This window comes from Acanthochromis polyacanthus, chromosome 14, assembly GCF_021347895.1.
Source record: "Acanthochromis polyacanthus isolate Apoly-LR-REF ecotype Palm Island chromosome 14, KAUST_Apoly_ChrSc, whole genome shotgun sequence".
Classification (NCBI taxonomy): Eukaryota; Metazoa; Chordata; class Actinopteri; family Pomacentridae; genus Acanthochromis; species Acanthochromis polyacanthus.
Window position 1 is genome coordinate 40285300 of NC_067126.1, and position 25110 is coordinate 40310409.

The 25110-nt window shown below is 41.8% G+C and overlaps 3 protein-coding genes and 1 non-coding gene across 5 annotated transcripts in view; 2 read left to right on the forward strand and 2 right to left on the reverse strand.

The window, feature by feature from the left end:
• The window catches only part of rpl24 (ribosomal protein L24), a 36129-nt gene extending 23279 nt beyond the window's left edge, over positions 1-12850 (forward strand). Inside the window, exons 1-6 of one of the 2 annotated variants that reach the window (XM_022202751.2) lie at positions 8741-8805; positions 8932-9007; positions 10340-10450; positions 11805-11941; positions 12489-12552; positions 12720-12850. In XM_022202751.2, coding sequence (XP_022058443.1) covers positions 8801-8805; positions 8932-9007; positions 10340-10450; positions 11805-11941; positions 12489-12552; positions 12720-12800 — 474 coding nt within the window. In that variant the 5' untranslated portion in view covers positions 8741-8800 and the 3' untranslated portion in view covers positions 12801-12850. Of the gene's footprint in view, positions 1-8740; positions 8806-8931; positions 9008-10339; positions 10451-11804; positions 11942-12488; positions 12553-12719 lie in introns of those variants that run through there. The other variant, XM_051959459.1, reaches the window with a different exon arrangement.
• On the reverse strand, positions 1884-8279 carry cep97 (centrosomal protein 97). Its single transcript, XM_022202750.2, has 11 exons — positions 8141-8279; positions 7419-7561; positions 7146-7304; positions 6962-7063; positions 6753-6866; positions 6485-6651; positions 6234-6398; positions 5513-5685; positions 4756-5410; positions 3609-3684; positions 1884-2931 (listed from the first exon to the last, which is right to left on the reverse strand). The coding sequence occupies exons 1-11, from the start codon at positions 8175-8177 to the stop codon at positions 2452-2454; spliced, it is 2271 nt and encodes a 756-aa protein (XP_022058442.1). The 5' UTR covers positions 8178-8279; the 3' UTR covers positions 1884-2451.
• On the forward strand, positions 10714-10893 carry LOC127537316 (small nucleolar RNA SNORA23). Its single transcript, XR_007946909.1, has one exon. It is a non-coding gene; the product is annotated as a small nucleolar RNA SNORA23 (small nucleolar RNA).
• Positions 12851-14235: 1385 nt separating the features above from the next.
• Positions 14236-23340, reverse strand: mpc2b (mitochondrial pyruvate carrier 2b). The gene is made up of 5 exons (XM_022202752.2): positions 22979-23340; positions 21538-21578; positions 21283-21367; positions 19368-19479; positions 14236-15267 (listed from the first exon to the last, which is right to left on the reverse strand). The coding sequence occupies exons 1-5, from the start codon at positions 23070-23072 to the stop codon at positions 15219-15221; spliced, it is 381 nt and encodes a 126-aa protein (XP_022058444.1). The 5' UTR covers positions 23073-23340; the 3' UTR covers positions 14236-15218.
• Between the last annotated feature and the right edge of the window lie 1770 nt (positions 23341-25110).

Consider the following 25110-nt stretch of genomic DNA (forward strand, 5'->3'; position numbering starts at 1 on the left):
TCACTTGAAACTCACAAAAGTAACAATAAAAAAAAATTGATTGAAAATTAAATAATCAAAATCAGCCATCACTTTTGAATTGTTGATTAACATAATTATTTTAAAAAACAAACTAATGAAATAGGGCTGGACAAAAATGATGGTACCCATAACTTAATATTTTGTTGCACAACCTTTTGAGGCAATCACTGCAATTAAACGATTTCTGTATTTGTCAATGAGCGTTCTGCAGCTGTCAACAGGTATTTTGGCCCACTCATGAGCAAACAGCTCCAGTTGTCTCAGGTTTGATGGGTGTCTTCTCCAAATGGCATGTTTCAGCTCCTTCCACATATGTTCAATGGGATTCAGATCTGGGCTCATAGAAGGCCACTTTAGAATAGTCCAACGCTTTTCTCTCAGCCATTCTTGGGTGTTTTTGGCTGTGTGTTTTGGATCGTTGTCCTGTTGGAAGACCCATGACCTGCGACTGAGACCAAGCTTTCTGACACTAGGCAGCACATTTCTCTCCAGAATGCCTTGATAGTCTTCAGATTTCATCGTACCTTGCACACTTTCAAGACACCCTGTGCCAGATGCAGCAAAGCAGCCCCAAAACATTACTGAGCCTCCTCCATGTTTCACCGTAGGGACAGTGTTCTTTTCTTCGTATGCTTGGTTTTTGAGTCTATGAACATAGAGTTGATGTGCCTTACCAAAAAGCTCCAGTTTGGTCTCATCTGTCCAAAGGACATTCTCCCAGAAGCTTTGTGGCTTGTCAACATGCATTTTTGCAAATTCCAGTCTGGCTTTTTTATGAGTTTTTTTCAGCAGTGGTGTCCTCCTTGGTCGTCTCCCATGAAGTCCACTTTGGCTCAAACGACGACGAATGGTGCGATCTGACACTGATGTACCTTGGCCTTGGAGTTCACCTTTAATTCCTTTGGAGGTTGCTCTGGGCTCTTTGGATACAATTCCAACGATCCGTCTCTTCAATTTGTCATCAATTTTCCTCTTGCGGCCACGTCCAGGGAGGTTGGCTACTGTCCCGTGGGTCTTGAACTTCTGAATAATATGAGCCACTGTTGTCACAGGAACTTCAAGCTGTTTAGAGATGGTCTTATAGCCTTTACCTTTAAGATGTTTGTCTATCATTTTTTTTCGGATGTCCTGGGACAATTCTCTCCTTCGCTTTCTGTTGTCCATGTTCAGTGTGGTACACACCTTTTCACCAAACAGCAGGGTGACTACTTGTCTCCCTTTAAATAGGCAGACTGACTGATAATGAGTTTGGAAACACCTGTGATGTCAATTAAATGACACACCTGAGTTAATCATGTCACTCTGGTCAAATAGTTTTCAATCTTTTATAGAGGTACCATCATTTTTGTCCAGGCCTGTTTCATTAGTTTGTTTTTTTAAATAATTATGTTAATCAACAATTCAAAAGTAATGGCTGTTTTTGATTATTTAATTTTCAATAAATTTTTATTTATTGTTACTTTTGTGAGTTTCAAGTGATTTCAGTGAGAATTGTGGGTTTTTCCTTCTTTAACTGAGGGGTACCAACAATTTTGTCCACGTGTGTATAGAGCCGGGTTCTGCTCGAGGTTTCTTCCCTGTTAAAAGGGTGTTTTCCTGCCACTGTCTCCTTTGGGCTGCTCTGGGGGTCAGGCATATGGGTTCTGTAAAGCGTCTTGAGATGATTTGACTGTAATTGACGCTATATAAATAAAATTGAATTGAACTGAGTTAAAAACGGCTGCAATCCATTTCACGATCCCTGTAACGAACACCTGTAATCTACAGACACAAAATGCAACTGTCCTTTGATGCTCCTGTCAAAATTAGCCGCAGTCATACTTTTACAATACTCGGAAACAACAAAAAATCAAATAAGAATATTTAGAAAAGTATAATTGCAGATTTATTTACATTTTTCATCAGGATGCTACAACATTCTTTTGTTAATCAGGTAATGACCTGAAGCTAAAGTTGGTATAAAACGGCTCATCCATTGCCTCTGTATGTCAGTTTAGCATTAGCATATCTGTTGCATTTAACACATCATCTCTTCATCTGAATAACTGTAGTTTATCACACATATATGTAGATAAATAGAACAGGTTAGAACACGCTTGTTTTCATCAGCAGAGGTAGGAACCTGGAACATAAAACAACAGCCTTCACATTACCTTCTGAAGCTACGTCACAATCATCGTCTTTACACAGAGAAATGTGTGCTAATAACAGAACAGGTCCAAGAAGTGGAGTTACATTCACAGTAAGGTGGAGCTTCAAGCCTGCTCTGGGTTCAGTCCTGACAAACTGAGACTTTATGAGATCTGGGTCAGTAGTCAAGATGAGTGCAATTGTCAAAGTCTCAAGAGGGAGTGACGTCTCACTCCTACGCTGTGTGCTCGTTTACATACACTCAGTAGTTCTGTACAGGTGTGCACCAGGTGAGGACTCTCACACTGAGCCAGGAGTGGTCTCTGCTGTGTTCTGCTTGGGGCAGTCGCTCGGTGCTTTCCTGCTGGGTGAAGCTGGTGAGGAGAGTTGTGGTGTTTCTGTTCTGTCACTGGCTGATTCTTCAGCCTCCTCCTCTCTCTGCTGCACAGAGGACAGGTACTGTTCCAGCAGGCTGCAGTCTGCACTGTCCACCCCATCACCACCAGCAACCAAAGAGCTCTGAACTGGGCTCAGCGCTCGCACCGTCTTCAGAGAGTCTGCCGTCCCGCTGCTCAGGAAGCTGTCCTCCTGCACTGCCTGCTGGTCGCTGGTCGACTGGAAGCCAGAGTCTGGGACGGAGACGTCTGTGCTGGGTGGGTTGGAGGTGCTGGAGGCAGCAGGTGGGACTGCCGGACAAAGACCAGGAGATGAGCTCTGAGCCGGGGTGATGGCTGCCAGCTGCTGCTCCACAGACTGCTTCCACTGCTGCATCGACTGAAGCTACATGAAGAACACAGGAAACGTTTAGAGCAGAGGAGTCAACTTCATCTTCGTTCAGGTTCCACATTCAGAACAATCTGATCTCACATGGACCAGACCAGTAAAAGCAGAGCATAACAACCTATAAATAACCACAACTCTTAACGGTTCCTTTGTTTTAGTGGCATCATTCTACGTCTGAACAAAAGAACTCAAAACTAATGTATTAAGAAGACATGACGAACGTTTTTGAGCGACAAACGTCAAAAACAACGAATAAAGCAAAACATAACTGACATAAATAAGACCAAAAACACAAGCGAGACAAAAAGGAAACATAAAACGACAAACAAAAGAACAAAAGTCCAACAAATAAGACAAAAAAAACCGCAAAAACAAGACAAAATATTACAAAAAAGAAATACAAAATGACAAAAGAACAATCTAGTGTTTAATTTGATGATCAAAACAACTTGTCATGGTCTAGAAATTATGATAAATTTATAGTTAAACAAATTTACAATCTGTAATTAATGTCTTCTCTGTAATTTTTACTCTTTACAAAGTCATCCCATTGGTCAGATTGGACCCTCTAGAGGGCCACATGTTGGACACCCCTGGTTTGGAGCACATCTGTAGAAATCATCACGTACATAATGACTGATGTGTGGTAACGATAAACAGCTTCAACTACTGACCTCTTTCCACAGAAACTTCACAGCCTCCTCCTGTACCAGCCTCTGCAGCCTCTCCTCCTCAAACTGCTTCTGCACGCTGCAAACAAATCATTCACATCGTACAGTTGGTCCTTAGCCCTGTCAACATCGAGCAGTTTCCTGCCATTCTATCTGCTCCTGCTGCATTTCTACTCAATGCGGGCTCATTTTTCACAGCAATATTTAGTCCTGTATCTGTATAGAAACAGCAGAGCCATGTCCAGAAGTGGAGAACTCTTAAACAACGTCTTTTCATGCAGTACTACACAGGTATAATGCCATTTCTTTCATTTATTTTACAATCATTTTTAAAAAATGAAACATAATGGACATTTTTTCAAGTGTCCACAGCTGCTACCAGCGTTAGGAAAAAAAAGGAGCTCCACATGCTACTGATGGGCTGTTTGACTCGGCCCGTTTACATTTTTACAACCTTCACAAACTCCGCATTTTTCAAACTATTTTCAATTCAGTTTTATTTAAATAGCACCAATTACAGGTCAAATTGTCTCAAGACGCTTTACAGAACCTAAATGAACCCCCAGAGCAGCGCTAAGGACACAGTGGACAGAAATACTCCTTTAACAGGAAGCTACTCTGCTATCAACTTTAGAAAGATTTTTCTGAATCCATCTTCCAACAACCTGCTTTCCTGTAATAAAGTATTTTCAAAACATGCCGCATTTCTTTTAAAAGGTCGAGTTTGTCTCCATTCTGCTCACAGCCTGCAGTCACACTGTTGATCTCAGTTGTGCTGAAAAGTGCAGCATTTTATTATATTTTTTACAGAATCTGGTGAATTTTTGAAAGGGACATACTGAATAAAGTGATTTTGATAAAGTGCCATAATTTTTTAGCACAGATGTGGTTATTTTTCTTCACAAAACGACAGCCGATGCATTCAAGAACTGTCAAACAGTTGAAAATCCAAATATTCTTTCTGTTTTGACTGCTCCTGGCTGATAAAATGTGTAATTTTGGTGATTTCTTAAAAAAAAAACACTGACAGGTTCTGGGATTTGGGGGATTAAATGAGGATTTCCACATCCATCATAATTAAAACAGACAACAAACTAAAATGATTTGTTACAGTTACAGAAAGGTTTTTCCTGTGCTGTGGGTTCCTTACCTGTCCAACTTATCAGACAGGAAGACGATGTGGTCCTGCATCCTGCGGAGGCGGATTTCGCTGCGGACCTCTCTGGCCATGGGGTGGCAGCAGCGAGTGTAGTGTCCTCTCCACCAGGACTGGATTTTAACCGCTGCTCCGTCTGCCTCCATCACAGCGGGTTCATGAGCTTCTTCATGAGCTTCTTCCTGTTGGGGGGCTTCTTTCATCTCTGCTGGACCAAAGTCAGAGGAAGCTTCCTCATCATTCTGTGGGGTGCTAACTCTAACCCCCAGTGATTCAGACGTTTTGGCGGCAACAGAAATAACTTCCTCTTCAAGAGCCTTCCTCTGGTGCTTATCTGCTGGAGGTGAATGATGCGTCTTGTTGGTGTTGAGCTTTCTGGGCTGTGCTGGTCGCTGTGGAGCCAGAGAATCGGGTTCAAACGTCTCGGTTTCGTCCTCGCTGTCAGAGTGGGCTGTGTGCGGCTCCAGATCAGATGTGAGGGGCAGAAAGGTGGACTCTGAGGACAGCAAGCTGGTGTTGAGTTTGTCCTCATCTGTTTGCACATCCTCTAAATAAATGTGGTCCTCTCCAAGCCTTGGGCTGCGAAGTACCGGCAGAGATGGATGAGAAGAATCACAGCTCACCCAGGTGTTAAACTGCATCACTGGCTCTACATGAAAGCAGACAAACCGAACGATTAGGATGAAGAAAAGCAAAGTTCTACATCACAGCTGATGGCAGAAAGAAGCAAAGATCAGCAAAGCCCTCGTACCCGTCTCTGGGCCTGATGGAGCAGCAGCTGGTCCAGTGACGGTCTCCACCTCTCTAGCGCCCCCCTGTGGGGCTGCATGTGAAGGACTGAGCTTCTCCACATCCAGCTGAGTTGGACGGGGAGGACTGGGACAACCTCCACGGGTCTCCTCTAACAGCTGCCTCTGATGGAACCTGAGACAAAATGTCAAAAACAATCTAGTTTCAAAGATTCAAGGATGTTTATTGTCATTGCATTTCTGCAACGAAACTTTGTGGGCATTTAAAAAAAGTAAAAACAACAAATAGTACAACAAGCATTAAAAACACACACACACACACACATAAATATATATATATATATATATATATATATATATATACACAAGTATTTAAAAAGTGTAAACATCTGATGCAATGCGGTGCTTCAAAGTGTCAGATTCTAGTAAAATGCTCGGTATGAAATAGTTTTTGCACATTAAGATGAGTAACGTCCATCAGTGAGTCTCTGCTTGAGAGCAGAGCTGTGGGGGGGTAAGAGTCCAGCTCTGGGCTGTGCATGTTTGTGTGCTGGTTAGAAGGAGGGAGAAGATGTAGTGGTATGATGGAGGAAACAGCTCTGGAGAAGAAGGTGTTTCTACTAGAAAGAGTTAAGAATGACGTGCGCTACCATGATAATGAAATGGTTACTGGTTTGCTGAGGTTCATATGTTGAGGCGGGACTGCTAAATTTAGATTCATACCTCTGCTTACTCAGGATCTTCTCCAGTTTGGCATCTTCGGCTGTCTCCAGGGCTGGCGAGGCGGTCAAAGGACAAACAGTGGCCAAGTACTGAACCAGCTGGACATGCTGTCCGGGTCGATAGGAACGGCCTTTACCCTGACTGTACAGCCACTCTGCTTTTAGACTGTGATTGTGAGAATTACACACAGTATTATTCATGTTTTGATAAATCTGCTTTAGTAAATTGTGGCAGCGCAGCAATGTACACACCCTTCTTTCTGCGACACCACATAGCCATCCAGGACCTTCAGGCTCAGGCACCAACTCATGATGTAAGGCCGATAATCAAACCCTGGCAATGAGGGCGTCGCCATCACACAAGGGTTGCTCATAATGGACAGCTGCTCCAGCTCATGAAGAGGCGCCAGGTACGACACCTGTGGAGGATTCAGATTAAAGTCAGTCGATAATAATTACTCTGAGTGCAGTTTAAACTGACATCAGTGCTGCTGTATGAAATAAAAGAAAAGATAATTACTTCATTAAGATCCCTTATCTCATTTTCTGCCAAGGACAGAATGGATAAATGGGCAGGCAGGTGAGCAGGAACGGTACGAAGCGTTGTGATGCTGTTTCCATGAAGTAAAAGTGTCTGTAAATGTGACAGAAAATTAATCAATGATACACAAAAGAACATTACTGTTATCTCTGTTTAAGTCCACATTCTGAGGTTTCAGCAACACCGACCTTTAATGCCACCAGTTTAGTCAGATCACCGACGGTATTGATGTTATTATCAGACAGATCCAGGTGTTGAAGGGAGACAGAGTTGTTCAGCTGCTCAATGACCTGTGAAAAGTTGTTCAACATTTACCATCATGCACAGGCTCAGTTTTTGTACATTAATGACATTATGCATTTTTCTTGTCACCTTAATATTGTTCCCAGACAGGTTGAGCCATTTCAGATGAGGCAGATCTCTCAGCCCCTCGATGTAGCCGATACTGTTATTGGGGAGATTCAGGACTCTGAGCTCCGTCAGCCGAGACACCCCCATCATCCTCACTAGACGGTTACCGGCTACAGACAGCTGCAGAGGAAAGACACAGATTACAAATAAAATTATCAAATAAAATAAACTGTACATAGTGAACATGGAAGTAAAAGGAGAGACAACTGACCAAAGCCTCAAAGGCTCTCGTACCTGCTGAAGGCCAGGGCTTCTCTCCAGATGGTCCAGCTTCATGATATTGTTTCGGTCCAAGATGAGAGTGTGAGTGTCCTCAGAGCAGATGAAATTGGGATCCAGCTTCTGCATACCCCGGGCTGACAGATCCAACACAGGTCCTGGAAGGATAAAGGAGAAGGAGACTGCGAGTATAGTTTGAAAGATGAGGAACATGATGGCATTGAGTTTCATTCCTCAATTTAATACGTCTCTCTGAGCTTTAGTTCAAGTGCTGTAAATAACCCCATGTACAGAACATTAGAGTATTCTGGATAATGAAATCTGAAGATCTGTCACACAAAAATGATCATATGCTGGTCCCAGTCTACGACCATAACATCTGAAGGGACGAAAGGAGACTATCAGTGAGGACCACCGAGGGCAGAAAAAGGTCCATATACTGCCAAATATATATTTCTCTCCTATCTAATGCCAAGACGTACAGAACATAAACACGCCACGATCTAATTTTAATATATAAGGTTTTATAAAGTATATAGAGCACAATCTCTCAGTCTGACACCAAAGGAAGGAGATCCAAAGGACTGACACAGGATGTTTTGGTCTCCATGTAACCTTAACAAGCTAACGGCAGTCATGATGCAGCTAACGTCAACAAACAACCTCTCAGCGCTACCGCTAAACAAACCCCAAACGTCGCTGTTTGTCTGACCATAACAAGCAAAAATCCTACTTACCAGCATTTATATCAAATTGTAAATCTGATACCCCCATCCTGTCGGCCCAAGCGACACCGAACGCTAGCTAACAACTCTCTGCAGACTCCACAGAGAAAGACGAGAGGCGTCAGCGGGTTGTCAAACAGCGTTAGCTAGATTTTTCTGGGAAATGTAGTTCACAGAGACCGTCTCGCTCATTACCGCCTCTTATTTGTTGGCCTCGAAAAGACTACAATTTATCTGCAGCGCGCTTATGTTGCGGAAACCCGCCAGCCAGGCAAAGAAAGGAATAAGCTAGCTAATATCATTAACTAAAAAAATAGTGATGCTAAATATTTTTATTTAATTATTTCCCTGTTCATGCGTGTCTTTCAGCATTTCACTATCGCATTTTAAAGCAAAAAGTGGCTTGTGTTCTGTTGCTGACTCGCTTACTAGGCAACCGTCATATTGTGACGTAGGCGCAGTAATGATTGGCCAAAGTATTCACTTGATTAAATATTTTTAAAATATCTAAAATATTTTTGTTGTCATATAACACATAAGTAATTAACAAAACTCTAATCGAATAAAAAATATTTGATGTTTATTAATTCATAAATATCGATTTGCGGTCTTCCAATTCAGTTTCCGCGTCCGTCATCTTCCTTTCCGGTTTTGTGCCCTCTCGTAGCCATCATGAAGTGAGTGTACAGAATACTATCAAATGCCATCTTACCTCTTAAATAAACATTACAGAGACGCTATCAACGTTAAAATGAAATGCGTACCGTTTTCTTTAAGTGACGTGTGATATTTGTCGTTTTCAGGGTCGAGTTGTGCAGTTTCAGCGGGTATAAAATATACCCCGGCCATGGCCGCCGATACGCCAGGATAGACGGAAAGGTAACGTTCCCTCAAAGCCCGACACCGACCTGACCTGCTGAGTTAGATAATGCGTGGATTAGAATTTACTGGCTAAATGCTAAATATTCACTGTAAAGTCACTACAACGATTGTTTAACTAAAACTACGGGTTCTGAAACAGGCCCAGTCGGTCTGATGCTAATGCTAGCTGCTAGCCTAGCTGCTAGTACTTTTTTACCCACTAAACAAAACATTTCGGTTTCAAGCAGTTTTGCAGTTTCTTAGCACCAATAACTTTTACTGTAAATCGTAATCATGTGCTGTTATTGTAGAGTTGTAAAATGTTGACAGGTTTCACTAAAACGTATATTCAGGTCACTTAACTAATCTGTCTAAGGAGACCTGGAGCCTTCAATGATAGCTTTCATATCATTTTAGTTTATCAGGAAAGATTCAGTGACTTGTCAACGATTAAATCAGTCCCCAACTATTTTGATTAATGATTAATCTGTGTCAGTGTGCTGTTAAAGGGACAAGGTCAAACATCTATGATTTCTGCTTCTGAAATGTGAATATTATTTGTTTTTTGTGTAGGTTCTCATTCATCCAGGTCATGGTTATCCAAAGTAGTTTAAATAAATCCACTGGACTTTAAGAAAGTTCCTTGAAGACGTTTCACCTCTCATCAGTTCTTCAGAACTGAAGAAGCCTCTTGGATGAGAGGTGAAACATCTTCAAGGAACTTTCTTAAAGTCCAGTGGATTTATTTAAACTACTTTGGATTATTTGGTTTCCTTCCTCTGTATGATTGTAAACTAAATATCTTTGGATTGTGGTTGAACAGAACATTGGTGTACATCTTCTTGTGCTTTGGGAAACTCTGTATGAACAATTATTTGCCACCCAACATTTCATTGAGACATACAGGAAAAACATGTGCTGTATCCACACATAAACTTTGAATGTCTGGGTTTCTTATTTACTAGAGTATATGTTTGTGCTAAATTATTACCTGTTTACAATACAGGTTACGGTATTCATGATGTAATAGTTTAAAATGTGATGGAGCTTTAATACACAGATGCAATCAAAAATGACCAACAAGGACAGTGGCATGACTCCTGCACAGCCTGCTATAACAGATCCTAAATCATAACCTTTGCAGTTAGCTAATTGTGTTATAGTAGATTATAGTTTTGCTTTTAAAGTTGTTCACTTCTCATGTGTAAACTGGATGCACAATTCCAAATACACAGCAGCTCTTGTCAGTGTCAAATCTCCAAAGAGAGTTGTAAATGCATGAAGAAAAGCCTTTGGACACAAATGTGTAACTGTTTTTTTAGCTGAATCTCTTTTACTTCTGTCTGTCAGGTGTTTCAGTTTTTGAACGCCAAGTGTGAGTCTGCCTTCCTGGCCAAGAGGAACCCCAGACAGATCAACTGGACTGTTCTGTACAGACGCAAGCACAAGAAGGGCCAGTCTGTAAGTAGCAGCCGCAATTAGTTTATCTGACTGACAACGAAACGAAATGCATGCACCCATTTTATCGTAAAGTCCTCATGGACATGCTGGTATTGGTAGCAGGTGATGTCCGTTACCTCTTGTGCTCGTATTTGGTCGCTCATGAAACTGGCGTCAGATTTTTACTCATAGTTTACTGCTGAAGTGGTTTTAAAACAGGAAGAGTTGTGGTAGACCCGTACTTCTGTTGGGTCTTGTTCCTTTTACACGTGGGATTGGCTGTGGGTGAATGGTGTGCACGGTGTTAGTCCGTGTCATGTGCTGTTGCTGGTCTGTGTTTTGCAGACTTTGCAGCGGTGCTCACTCCACACCTGCAGCCATAGAACACCTGGAGATCATAGTACTGGCCCTTGACGTCTTTACAGACATCTCACATTGGCCAGCCTCCAAACTCTCCAACAGACCGACACTGTTTAGCACCATTACAGCCAGTATTTCAGGGAAACTCCAGGGTATTTGATGCTAAAAATACTGCGCTAGCATTGTTTTATTGAAGGTAGACTATAGAAAGTTAATTTCTACTATTATTAATAACTTTACAGTTAATTTGTCAGACACAAGGTACAGTAGCTGCAGGGAGACCTCGGTTTATTAGCTTTTAAAAGCAACAGTAAAAACTGCTGTTACTCAGTATGTAGATGGATAAACTCTGTGTGGTTGGTGAGGAATCAGAAGACACACAAACTTACTTATTAAAGGTGGAAACATGCTGTTCTTGGCTGTTGGTTAGCTATTAAACTATTATGATCACAGACGCACCTCTGGAGACGTAGACGACAGTTCATGTCTTCAAAACATTATTCTAGAAAAGTTTAATAGTTGAATGTAGAAGTTTGTCGTCTTACTTTGATCAGTGATGGCAGTTTTACTGATTTATTACCACCTAGCATTTACCTTAAACCACACGTTTCCGTCAGAGTAAAACTCTGTAGCCCACTGTTGTCTCTTAATCTAAACATCAAGGTTTATCTTAAATAGAAGATGTTTTGCTGCCCCATATAGAAGTTCTAGCCGGCCCCAAAGGAAAACCACCTGCTCCAAAATGCTAAAAACTGAGAATAATATATCAGTTCACCTTGATTAGCAGTTTTTATTTGTTTTTCAATGTATCAGACATGATATATATGTTGTGATACAGGAAAATGCAGAGATTTCTTGTAGAATTAGGTCACAGACACCTTGACTTTACCTAGTCGTCCTTCAAAGGCCAGTTCTGATCCAGGAGCAGCCCTGAGTGGTTCAGGTCCAGTCCATGTGGACATGAGAAGCACAGCACTTGGATAGAAATTACCAGATGTTTGTTGTGGTTTGACAGGAAGAGGTGGCGAAGAAGCGTACCCGCCGTGCAGTGAAATTCCAGAGGGCCATCACTGGGGCCTCCCTGGCTGAGATCATGGCCAAGAGGAACCAGAAGCCCGAGGTCCGTAAGGCCCAGAGGGAGCAGGCCATCAGGTAGGAGGACAACCAGCCCATTCATCCGCCAGCATGGATCTTTATGATGTGTTTTAAGCTGTGGACTCTGTTGTTCCCATAATTAGTGAAATCATAGAATCATTTTAAATGATTTATTCTGGGGAAAATTACTGAAGAAAACATCATTTCAGTATCAGGTCAGTCTGAAAATATGCATCCAAAAGTTCTAAATGTCATCAAACACTGTTTAAAATGGCTGATAAATGAACGATTACACTCCTGCTTTGTGTCTAAACGTATTTAAACATGTAGTAAATTTAGGGAAACGATTTCAGATCCAGCAGAAGTTGGAAAGTGAACCAGCCACAGACTACTGAACCTTTACGTCAGTGTGTCAAAGATTAGACTTCCTGTGTTGGCTCAGAATGCCTTTCTGTAGTTAGTTTGTCCATGCATGGTTTATGTACTAAAGAGTTTCTTGCAGAGTGGACAGTGTTTGATATCAAACAACATTATGGCACATAGATCAGAGGATATCTATTTTTCTCTCTTGTACATTGACTTTATTTCCTCTTCTAATTCTTAGAGCTGCCAAGGAGGCCAAGAAGGCGAAGCAGGCAGCCAAGAAGCCTGCAGCTCCAAGCGCTAAGGTGAGATGTGGTGTTCTAAAATCACTAGAGATGTTTATAGCAGCTTTAAAACCTGATAACCAGAGACCAAGCTGTGAGATAGAATACTGGCTCCACTCAGTTATTCAGTAACTTGATTTTCAGTTCTAAATTATAGAAAACCAAACCTAACGTCTTTCTCCTCTCAGGCTGCCGCCAAGACGGCACAGAAGCCCAAGATCGCTAAGCCCATGAAGGTGAACGCACCGCGCGTTGGTGGAAAGCGCTGAGCCTGGCTCGTTGTTAAAGGTTGTGAATAAAGTTTTGTGGTAAACCATCACTGATGTGAATCATGATTTCCAAACAGAATGAGAGATGATACAGATTTACAAATATGCTTCTAGTCTCTTAACTGTAAGAGTTAAGTTCAGATTTTTGGGACAGACTGGTGTTTTTTCACACTTTTCCGACAGTCAGGTCTCCCATCCTGCACCTGAACACTTCGATCATCATGTGTTGGACCTCTGCCTCTCCCAGCCTCCTGCTCATGGAAAGTTGCCATAAAATTGCAGGAAACTTCCCATAATATTTCAGGAAAATTCCCGTACAACTGCCATAAAATTCCTGTAAAATTCCCAGAAAATTTCAGTAAATTCCCATAAAAGTCCCAGAATTAAATTTCTTTTCTGATTTACTTTACAAAAATTGCATAAATCTGGAATCTGCGTGTACGATGTTTCCCACGTGGCCCAAATGGTCAGACTGAGCTACAGCTAAATGAGGCTGATGAACGCTGTGACAGCAGATTTAAACTGGTCCAGGTGATCCCTCTCTGCTATCAAACTGCTAAACGTTACATCAGTTTTTATCTGTTAGCCGTTCACATTAAAAGGCAGACCAGGCTGTTCAAACATGGTGATAAAACCAGTTTACAGCTTTGATATCTAATAATACAAATAAGTGGAAAACAGTTTCAGCAGCTCTGCTCTGTAGTGAACAGAGGAGGCCGATCATGTTGTCTCCTGACTGAAGCTGCCCCAGAGGTTTACTGGTTGAACTGGAAACACTGGCGCTGATCTACGGACACAAATAGAGCTGATCCAAGCCTCCTGCATTAACTGCTGGTATTCCTGTTCAGGACTGACAGACAATATTCCACTCATGCACCTGAAACTCCTGCAGTGCTGCCAGCAGGCCGTGGACATTATTATAGCATTTATTGTGAAAGTTAGAAAACGGTTTAAAATGCAGGTGATGTGATCAGAGAAAAATACAAATAAGTTCAGGAAATGATGGTATTTTTGCCTGTAAATGATGTTAATGATTAATTTTCTGTTAACCCTGTAAAAAAACCTGTTGCAGAAATACATCACTTTTATTTTTTTAAATATATTTTGCAGATATTCATTTTCTTCTATGTTTAGGTTTATATATTTTTAGTTTTATTTCTTTCAGTATTTGGGTTTATATATTATATTTTTTCTATATTTGGGTCTTACAGGGTGGTTTTGTGCTTCAACTGTGAGAAAGTTGAGGGGAAAAATTTAAACTCCATATTTACATTTTTCATCTCTCGTCTTGGTCAAACTCTAAAAATGCTAAAAATTGTCATTTTTCACACTTGATGAAACTCCAACAGTTTTCAGGCTCCGTCAAACCAACAAGCAGGCTGATGTGTGTAAAAACCACAGATTAAAAGTCTAATAATGTTCTGTAAAGCCGCTGTAGGTGTTAAACTGTTTATTAGCATTACAGCCATTACAGAGCCACAGCGTCACGATCAACCCTAAAAGTGCCATTTGTTCAAACAGTCAGCAGATTACGTGAAAAGACCAATTATTGCTACGTTACTCATTGGATTATGCTGAATAAATATGGTGGGAACATGTCAAAGAAAGTGTTATTCTTACACAGAAAAAAATATAAAACACCTTCCTAAGAATAAGCAGTCTTTGACGGTAAGGTTCTGATCATACGGACGTGTCAGTACCAGCGGTAAAGATGTCAGGAATCCTGATATAGAATTACAAAAAAACAGCATCCTTCTATACAGCTTTGACCAAAGAATATCTTAATGAAGTGAATCATAAATTAGGTTGTTTTCACACAGATTAAAACACTTCAGGCATTAAGATGGAAGGAATCGTTACACGTTAATCACTCGTGATTTAATGATGGCTGAGTACAGAAACCTGAACTCTAACCAAATTAAAAGAGAAATGTGATGACATCCTTCAATCCTTATTTCATTGGGAAACATTCCTTAAACCACATTCAACACAGATCCAACTTACATTTCTTCTTATTCTTTTTTTGGGAATCTTTTGCTCGAGGTACTGATTGCTACATCAAAAAAACAAAACGATGACGGGGAAAGCCAAACCCCCCAGCTAGTGCATAAAATGTAAAGCCTGACGTTAAACTAAACACGGTACAATCATGGAACTCGCTGAACAAGCAGGACTTGTGCGTTGATGACCGCCATTCTAGAGTGTGTTAAAAATGTTCTTTTTTTGTTGTTGGTTTGAAGTACACCCCTGAGGAAATCTGAAACTTAAGGAAAAGTGCTTCTTTCCACCAGGGACAACAGGCTTAACGTGGTAGAACAAAGGTTATGGCATGGATGTTATGGAGACAACGTGGGATGCTGGAGATGATGAGAGTCTCCCTTTAGTTCACTGCAATGGAAGCACCGGCTGCAGGAAGCCTCACGACTCTGCAGCCTCTTTAGCCGCCGCCTTCTTATCCTGCTCGTACCTGTTGGAGGAGGAAACACGGAAAAATAACACGTTAAAATTCTAACCAGTATTTGCTTCATATGCAGTCAACAAGACACACGGCCGAGATCCAGTCTTCCAGTTTATCAGTCATCCATCCACCGTTTAATCGTCACTAGAGGGCTGGAGTCTATCAGCTGACTGAGGCTGAAGCTTCACCTGGACAGGTAACCGTCTACCACAGAGCGACGCAGAGACAAACATTCACAGACTTCTTATAATCTTCTCAGCGTTGCCTTGGTAACCGAATCATTCATTGATCTGATGTTGGTTTTCAGTTACATTTTTCCACGTAACTTTCAAGCAGCTTTGTGATGAAGCTTCTGGTCCACTTTGTTGATCATTTCCCACATTAACCGTTTCATTTCTGTCTAAATCTGGGCTGTCCAACGTGCGGCCCGCAGGACGACTTTATAAAATGTACAAATCCAGAGAAGACATTAACTGCAGATTGTAAATTAGTAAAACTATAAATTTAAAATCATTTCTAGACCATGACAGGTTGTTTGGATCAGAAAGTAAAATACTAGACTGTTCACTGTTCTGTTGTCGCTTTGTGTCTCGTTTTTGTTGTTTTTTTAAGTAAAATACTACATTATGCCGTTCCACACACCTCTGACTAAATCTTTCGTGCATTTAAATAATGTTGCTGAACATTAATTGATTTTTCTTCATAAATGTCAGGTTGTTCATGACGTTTTGTAAAAACATAATTCCTTTAATGTGAACCTTTTTTTGACTAAAACAAAGGAAAAAGAATAGAACAGATAACTTTGTGAACAGAATAATAGGAGTTGTGGTTATTTATAGGTTATTATTCTGTGGTTTTACTGCACATCAGACTGGACTAAGTGAGTCTTAAACACTCATATTTAGTGAGCCAACATCAGAGTTATCAGTTCAGTTACTGATTAAATGTAACAGCTGGTGTAAACAGAGAATTATTTACCTTAAATGTGTGGATAGAGTGTATTAGACCACTTTATATCAGAGGGCCAGTCTGAGCTGCTTTAACAGTTTCCATGTGTTTTCATTCCTTCATTGCCTCTCACTTTATTCATTTATCACATGTATGGGTGCGTTCCTCTGACTATTTCTGGCCTGAGAGTCCTTCAGCTAGTCTTCCTCTTTATGTCTAATGTTTCAGCTCATTCTCTGGATGGAGTTCAGTTAGATGAAGCTCTATGTTTCACACTTACTGCAGCAGCAGGGCTCAAACATTAACCTAATACAGCGCTGAGTGCAAACACAAAGCTACTGTTCACTTATCCTTACATTACTGGTTATAAGTGACTAATGAAGTGGCTCCAGTGGCGATAATGAGGTCAGATAAGTGACAGATCAGAGACATCAAGGCTGAATCCCAAACCGCCCCCTACACACTACCCCTACACACTACCCCTACACACTACCCCGACACACTACCCCTACACACTACCCCTACACACTACCCCTACACACGACCCCTACACACTACCCCTACACACTACCCCTACACACTACCCCTACACACTACCCCTACACACTACCCCTACACACTACCCCTACACACGACCCCTACACACGACCCCTACACACGACCCCTACACACTACCCCTACACACTACCCCTACACACTACCCCGACACACTACCCCGACACACTACCCCGACACACTACCCCGACACACTACCCCGACACACTACCCCGACACACTACCCCGACACACTACCCCTACACACTACCCCTACACACTACCCCTACACACGACCCCTACACACGACCCCTACACACTACCCCGACACACTACCCCGACACACTACCCCGACACACTACCCCTACACACTACCCCTACACACTACCCCTACACACTACCCCGACACACTACCCCGACACACTACCCCGACACACTACCCCGACACACTACCCCGACACACTACCCCTACACACTACCCCTACACACTACCCCTACACACTATCCCTACACACTACCCCTACACACTACCCCTACACACTACCCCTACACACTACCCCTACACACTACCCCTACACACTACCCCTACACACTGCCCCTACACACTGCCCCTACACACTACCCCTACACACTACCCCTACACACTACCCCTACACACTACCCCTACACACTATCCCTACACACTACCCCTACACACTACCCCTACACACTACCCCTACACACTACCCCTACACACTACCCCTACACACTACCCCTACACATTATCCCTACACACTACCCCTACACACTACCCCTACACACTACCCCTACACACTACCCCTACACACTACCCCTACACACTATCCCTACACACTACCCCTACACACTATCCCTACACACTACCCCTACACACTACCCCTACACACTACCCCTACACACTACCCCTACACACTACCCCTACACACTACCCCTACACACTACCCCTCCGTTTGCGCGTTCCCGTGGAGGGTCCTCCATATTAAGGGCCGTCCCAAACCGCGTAGTGCGGAGGGGGAGTGGACTGTTCAGCCCTTAAATAGCGAGTCTGCATCGATGCTCACTCTGGACAACTTTTTCAGGAAGTGCAACGTCCAAATGGAGGAGGAAACAACATATTGATGTGAGTTCCACATGCGTCCTTTATTTCTCCCACGCCTTTTTCACACTGACAGAACATCACAAAGAGTGGTGTTAAAAAGATAAATCAAAAGAAACAAATCTTCTCTGCTGACGTTTGATTTAATTGTGCACCCCCTGACACCTTAAAATTTGAACACAGCTGACAGAATTCATTCATTCATTTGTTGGATTTGAAATGCCAGATAATAGGATTGGAAAACATGTGAGTGAAAAAAGTGGGACGCTTTCGTCTTCTGGAAGCAGCAGCGATCCTTGTTAGTTGCAACCTGTGCCACAGCGCTACAGCCATGACAGTAGGCGTCTTTCTGTTACCATGGCGATGACGTCTTCCGTTTTCCGGTGAGGCGACAGGGCGTCCCATTCCTGACGATCGTATTTATACCCTCCCCCTTCAATAATAGGTGCCCTCCACAGCTGCGAGTGTGACTTCTTTTGGAGTGACACTCGGTAGTGGAGGGGGAGTGTGTAGGGGGGGGTTTGGGATTCAGCCAAAGATTCCAACATGAACAGACACCTGCAGCCACAATCAGTCACTTCCACATTACTGGACCTCCTCACTGTCACAACACCTGAACCAATCACCAGCAGTCTCTCTCCCACATGGAATCCACCTCATTCCTTTGTTTGAAGCACATCAGCTTCATTCAGTCACACACAGAGTAACCTGAACAACAGGATCACACCACTCATCTCTGGAAACCACACCATTAAGGAGGACGTGAGTTCAAACTCTGGCTAAGCATGTTGGAAGCTGTTTAGTATCATGCTAATGCTAACAGGCCTTCACCAGTGGAACCCTGCTTCTGGATGTCACCACCTGAACGTTGGTGAGCAGCTAATGGAAAATATGATGATGATGATGATGATGAAGCCTGTCTGCTGAACAGGTTAGACTTCTATGGAGGATTTGAATTGATGGCGAGCTACCCTGGAACAAACTGGAAACAGCTGGCTAGATTCACCCCTTCACCACCCCTCACAGCTTCATACCCTCCCCACTGGTGTGGTAGGACTTGCTTAGATTGTTTCACCTTGTTTTGATTTGTCTGGTTATGGACTCGTCTCATGGATGAGATCTTCTGATTCACCCCACTGGCACCAGTGGACCCACACTGACCTGAATTTAAAACTCACTGAACTGTTGAACTGAACGCTGGTGCTTTTAATTGTTAAAAGTGAAGCTGCTGAATTATGATTTAATCGCTTGAATTACAGGTGAATGTTTGATTCACTCATTTATTCTCATTCCGACTTTCTGTTATCGTTTGGTTCTATTATTTTGGTAACTGTTTTGGCTTGATTATTTTTTAATACGTTATCGGTAACACATTGCTGTGTGCCTCGTGTTCACTAATCTCACACAGCTCCCAGAGCCGAACCTTTTCCGTAGGCCTTAGCCCACTAAATGGTAGCACATTTCAAGTGCTACATGTGAGACTCTTTACTGTAAACTCAGGACAAACGCTCACCTCCAGATCCTGTAGAGCTGAGAGGCTCCAGCGCTGCCGACAAAGAAGTTGACAGCAAACAGGTTCCAGTTCTTGGGGATTATAACCAGTGAATATCTGGACCAGATCAGCCCTGGAGGAGGACAACAACAAGAGAGAAGGTCAAACACCTCAATGTTCTCCTGGAACAGAGAGGCAACAGATAACATTTGTTTGAGGAAACGTATTGCAAAAGTGGAATCAACAGACAACCTTTAGCACAGATTCTCTCAGAACACTGAACTGAAACATAAACAAACACATCTGAAGGCAGAGCTGAAGAAATGCACACAATCCTCGCTTTTTAAACTTTAATCTAGCAACTGTCAGAACAGGAAGCGATCTGGAAGGAAGAGCGGCTGAAAACTCTAAAACCAAGAAGACTCGGCTGTCTCCAAATGGATCAGCGGAAGTCGATTTTCTCTGTAAGTCTGAACTCCGGTGAAAATATAAAAAAGATGTTTTATGCATCAAGCTATGGATCTGAAAAGTCCTGAATACCAACGACTTTCACGCATGTATGAATCATTTTACTGGAACAGGGGTCGGCTACCCGCGGCTCTTCATCTTTCTGTTGTGGCTCTTTGCAGCTTTGGAAAATAAATAATCAGCAGGCTATTTAATTAAAATTTATTTTAGATTGTCAATTTTTAAAATTTAATTGTAAATTTGGAGATTATGGTGATCTTGTAGCATCAAAATAAAACGTCGTAATTTTTGTCAAAACACTCATTCCAGCCTGTGCTGTAATGAGTGTTTTGTATAGAAGAACTCCATAACCCAGCATGCCACGGGGGCAGAACCAGGAAGTGGCCGGACATCGAGTCACGTGTAGATCGGCTGAATGTAAAAGACCCACGAGTATGTGTTAAGTATTGTTGTGGTCATAATAAAAGTTAAAAGACCAGCAAGCACGCCTCGCTCAGTATCTACTCTTTGATATGTCGGGTTAATACGACGTTACTCGTGAGAACACGGATCGATGTCACGTCCAGCATCCAGGCAGCAGGTCAGAGAGTCAGAGGAGTGTCGTCTTGGAAAACAGGGCAGCGACTTACCGAAGAAAAGTTATTAGCTTAAGATAAATAGATTTTACAAGTTAAATAGACATTCGCAAAATATTGATTTCCAGCTGGCATTACGTAACATATGAGGTCCAGGAGCAAAAATGACATTAACCAAGTAAGATACATATTAGTGGAAGGACACAATTTAAAAAATGAATCAATCTAATTAGAGGCTTTGTAATTAATTAATCACGACTGACCAACAAGGGCATAGAGGTAAAAAAGCGATATATGCAGTGTTGTCTTCATTTTAAATGCCAAAAGGATTTTGTGGCTCCCGGTGTTTCCTTTTCTGTGGGAAACGGGTCGAAATGGCTCTTTGGGTGTTAAAGGTTGCCGACCCCTGATCTAGAAGATAACAGAACATGTTGACCTGTTTTTACAACGTGACCCATGTTGGTCGGTGTTTCTGTTCCCAGCGTTTTATTCTGTCTAGTTTCACTTCCATGGAGACGCTTTCCTTTTCTTCCAGCATCAGAAGAGTCTGACTCACACTGGGAGTCATAATGAAGGTAAAAAGTCAGTGAATGTAGCACAATCCAAGGTGGAGTACAACCAGAGAATGGAAACAAAGCCGTCTGATAGCGCCGTGTGACGACGTATTCATCCGCTCATCAACTAGTTCCATGGAACCAGTTCTGATGAAACGCTGTAAGTCGAGGACGCCATAAATCGAGGACCTCTTGTATTATTTAAATTGTGAATTAAATAGAGGCACATTAATGTGTTTTTATTTCTTCCACCTCCAGAGGAACATTTAAATCACACAATAACTGAATAACTGCATGTCTTAATGTGATGCATTCTCATGAATCTAAAACCTTCCTCACCTGTGGCTGTCAGCACTGCAGACTGGGAGGTACTGAGTTTCTCTGCAGGTCGAGTCATATCAGCCAAACCAGCGACCACCAGACCCTGGACAGAAGAAACACACCGTCTTTACTCCATCACATCTAGAAATGTCTCCTACCCCCACATAAACTCACTATTTGATCTTCACCTTTGCTAATGGACACATTTTAGTTTAAAAGCGACTTTTACCTGCACAGGTTTACTGTTTAGACTATGTGAGACTCGTCACTTACCCATTTAAACATCGGGGCCCAGAAGAAAACTGTTTTTGGACCTACAATGAAAAGGAAACGTTACATTTGGCAGGTAAATAGATTCTACACTGTTCAGTTTCATGTCACAGTTCTCCAAGGTGTTCCCTCTGCAGTAACAGACTGTAATGGATGTGAAGATAAAACCTGAGTCCAGATGTTCAGACATCAGTGTGTCTGAATCCCATGTAGGCTCACTCAGAGTCATTTAGGTCGTTCTCATTTTTTTTATTGCAAGAGGAAGAAAAATGGGAGAAAACACAGAAAGCCGGTTGGCTGGAATCTGTTCTCCAGAATGAATATTATCAAATGCCAGATTGGATCTGAGTTTGTTCAGAAACAGCATCACAATTACAGAGTTTACCACAGAAAGGACCAATAATTACATTTTAATTCTCTGTACATGATCTGTGTCAAAAAGATTCTTTACTCCATTATTCAGCTTTACTCTGAGGTTTTTCTCCCTTGGCATTCATTCCAGCGGTTAAACAGATCAGACAAAAAAACAGAAACTTCGGAGCTTCCAGCTCACTGGAAGAAGACTGCCATGAAGCTAATGAGCTGCAGGCCTGAGAAGAAGAGCTGCTGGTGTGGACTGATGCAGGCTAAACACAAAGTAGGACGTCTGTCACCACAAATCATCTGTGAGGGAGTTGGCTTCAGTCTCCGCCCCTTCATACCTGCTCAGAAAGTTGCCCTTGACTCCAGCAGCCTTTGGTAGAAAAACAAAGACTGGATCGGATCCAGGTTCTCCTTAATCTCTAACAGCTTCAAACAAGTAAAAATTCAGTTTATTTGATGCACTGAGGCCAACCTAATGCAACATAAAGCCTTCATGAAGGTAAACTGTGTCGTTTCTGTTTCAGAGTGTTCTGTGAATGTTTTGGAGAGTTTAGATTAACTGCAATGTGGATGTGATCCAGTTTAAATCTAACAGCTGATCTAACTGTTAGTAATAAACTGGTGTCAAAAGTCCAGAATTGGTTGGGTCAACAGACTGAACATGTGACCATCAGACCATCCCTGTCTGCTGGATTCAAACCAGTAACCAACACGATCAGGAGTGGCTGAAATGTTGAGTAACTTCAGATGTTCTCCTGTTCTTCCCTTTGAATCCTGTCTCCAAAACAAACACAACAGCTCCAGACTTTAACTCCATAAACTCAGCTGATTCAGACTGAGCTGCTTATCGGATGTCATCCCTCAGATTAGGGTCTCCAGAATCAACACTGGCTCAGGAAAACTGTGACTTTCATGAAGCCCACGCACACACTGGTGGTTTATTCTCTGGAGGATGCGGTCCAGATAGCTAATGTGTCCACCTCCACCACATCACCTCCACACACAGCTGCACACAGGGACACAATCACAGACACACACCCAGACCCAGGCTGCCAATGAAAGAGCCGGACGGGGCATTTACCTGCCGGGTGGTTGTACAGAGGTCTCAGCTTGGCGGGCAGAATGTGCTCGATCCTGTCCAGGATGCGGTGGTAGGAGGCTCTAAGAGCAGCCATGGTTCTGGATGTTCAGAGGAAACTGAAGCTAGCTCGCGAAACGGTTAGCTCGACAGTTGTATGTCCTTGTAAAGCTACGGACTTTAAAAAGCTTTCGTCCGTGGGTAGGACGTAAATAAACCACAGGTAGGTTTAAAGCTGTGAGAGGATGCTGCTGTCCTACTGTCGACCTTCTCCCGGCGGCTCTTGGACCAGATTAGCTCTGCTGCTAGCCGTCAATAGCTCCTCTCTGACCCACACCAAGAGGTGACTTTCGGCTGTGCGGCGCAACCTATCTCGCTCGGGGCGGTGCTAAAGGTTTACGCTGTTCTCATTGGTTAGTCTGATGAGAGCCCCGATGTGATTGGTTTACAGAAGAGCATTACTTTTCCTGTCCGGTGTCTCCCAACTGGGCGACGACCAAAGAGAAAGCAAAAGTAATTTATACAAATTTTTTTTAAAAAAAAAACCCCAAAAAGCCTGATTCAAAGAAAAGAAAACTTTATTTTTCTGTAACTTTTGAATCTGTTGATTACAATTTTGGTTTATTAGTTTACTTGAGAGGCAAAGTGCTCATTTGGCAAAAGACAAACATCTGTATGCAAAGTAATTATGCAAATATACAAATATTTACTTTGATTTTACATTTACTGTACAATAATTATATATATATATATATATATATATATATATATATATATATATATGCATGTATATGAATAATCAGTATGTTAACATCATATAACATAGCACTGTAATTCTAAAATAACAATACAGTTTTGTCTTTGCAATATTAGGATGATATTATATATCATATCATATCATATTTCTAATTTATTATGATTCTGTAAAATGAAATATCGATATATTATGAATAGGATGTTGAATAAATTATGTAGATAATTATCATAATAATACAGTACATGTCTAAAATTTTGAATGTTACAATAATTTGCAGTATTTTATTTGTAATTTTTTTCTGTACTTAATCTTTTTATCATTACCTAAACACCCCAAATCTGTCTGTATGTTTTTTGTTGTTGTTGTTTTGTTTTTGTTTGTTTTTTTGGGGGGGGGGTTGTATTTTTTTTTTTTGCACCATTAATGTTGTCCTCTACAAAACAGAGAGCTGCTACTCTTCTGCAAAGTCCAGATCTTGTGGTGTAAACACAGAAGAGATCACCTGTTAATTTGATTTGTGTAATGTTAATTAAGATGAGCTCCCCTAATCTTAGATTAGCGTAGTTCTTCTGATGCCAGGAGCTGAGAACCATCCTGGACGTTGCAGTCCAAAGCCTGCTTTAGTACGACTGATAGATTTATCCCCGTAACACACCTGACTGTGGGAATTCTTCACTTTGTTTGGACTCTTCAAGCTTTTCTGTACTTCTTTCTAAAGAGACCATATGTGCTCCTTTCTTTGTTATACCGGACTTTGCAAAAGTTCTGTTACATTCGGTTTCATGATCTTTAGAGACGTTTACATGTCGGAGTGAAAAATTCCATTAAACAAACTGAAAGTTCTACCTTATAGGCAGGTGTCATTAATACAAATTTGTTCTCCGGTGAAGCTGTATAAAGATGGAAGTCAAAAGAGTTGAGATATCTGCTCTCCTTCATGCTGAACATCAGCCGGATGACCGTCCACAGAGTCGCAGAGAGGCTCAAGAATGGTTGAGAAAACAAAAAATATGTAACATAAGAGATGCAGTGCCTCAGAAACGCAATAATATACGAGTACAATACATTGCTAATACTTAAAATAATTACACTAAAATAAGACTAGAACAGAAAAAAATAACACTGGACAGGAATCTAAGGTAGTATTTTAAATCTCATATGATACATTCCTTCAAACCATCCCACATCTGAGATCACATTTGGCCGCTTTCCTACAGTAACCGGAAGCTTTCACAAGTTTATTTTGTTAGATTCAAGATTCCAGAAGTTTATAGTCAAACACACAGCAGAAACACAGCGGTTAACCTGAGAAAGGAAATTCGTATTTTTAGAGTTCACTTTACACAACCGGAATAAGAAATAAAATAGGATAAAATAA

What these genes read in the sequence shown, in the direction of transcription:
- cep97 (XM_022202750.2), bottom strand. Translation starts at nt 8,177, where the DNA reads ATGGGGGTATCAGATTTACAATTTGATATAAATGCTG. An exon ending in CTGTCTGATAAGTTGGACAG is followed by an intron (nt 3,685 to 4,755) that starts GTAAGGAACCCA and finishes ATTTGTTTGCAG; the next exon opens with CGTGCAGAAGCAGTTTGAGG. An exon ending in TGAAGTTTCTGTGGAAAGAG is followed by an intron (nt 2,932 to 3,608) that starts GTCAGTAGTTGA and finishes TTCTTCATGTAG; the next exon opens with CTTCAGTCGATGCAGCAGTG.
- mpc2b (XM_022202752.2), bottom strand. Translation starts at nt 23,072, where the DNA reads ATGGCTGCTCTTAGAGCCTCCTACCACCGCATCCTGGACAGGATCGAG. An exon ending in GGGCCCCGATGTTTAAATGG is followed by an intron (nt 21,368 to 21,537) that starts GTAAGTGACGAG and finishes TCTTCTGTCCAG; the next exon opens with GGTCTGGTGGTCGCTGGTTT. An exon ending in TGCAGTGCTGACAGCCACAG is followed by an intron (nt 19,480 to 21,282) that starts GTGAGGAAGGTT and finishes GTCCTCCTCCAG; the next exon opens with GGCTGATCTGGTCCAGATAT.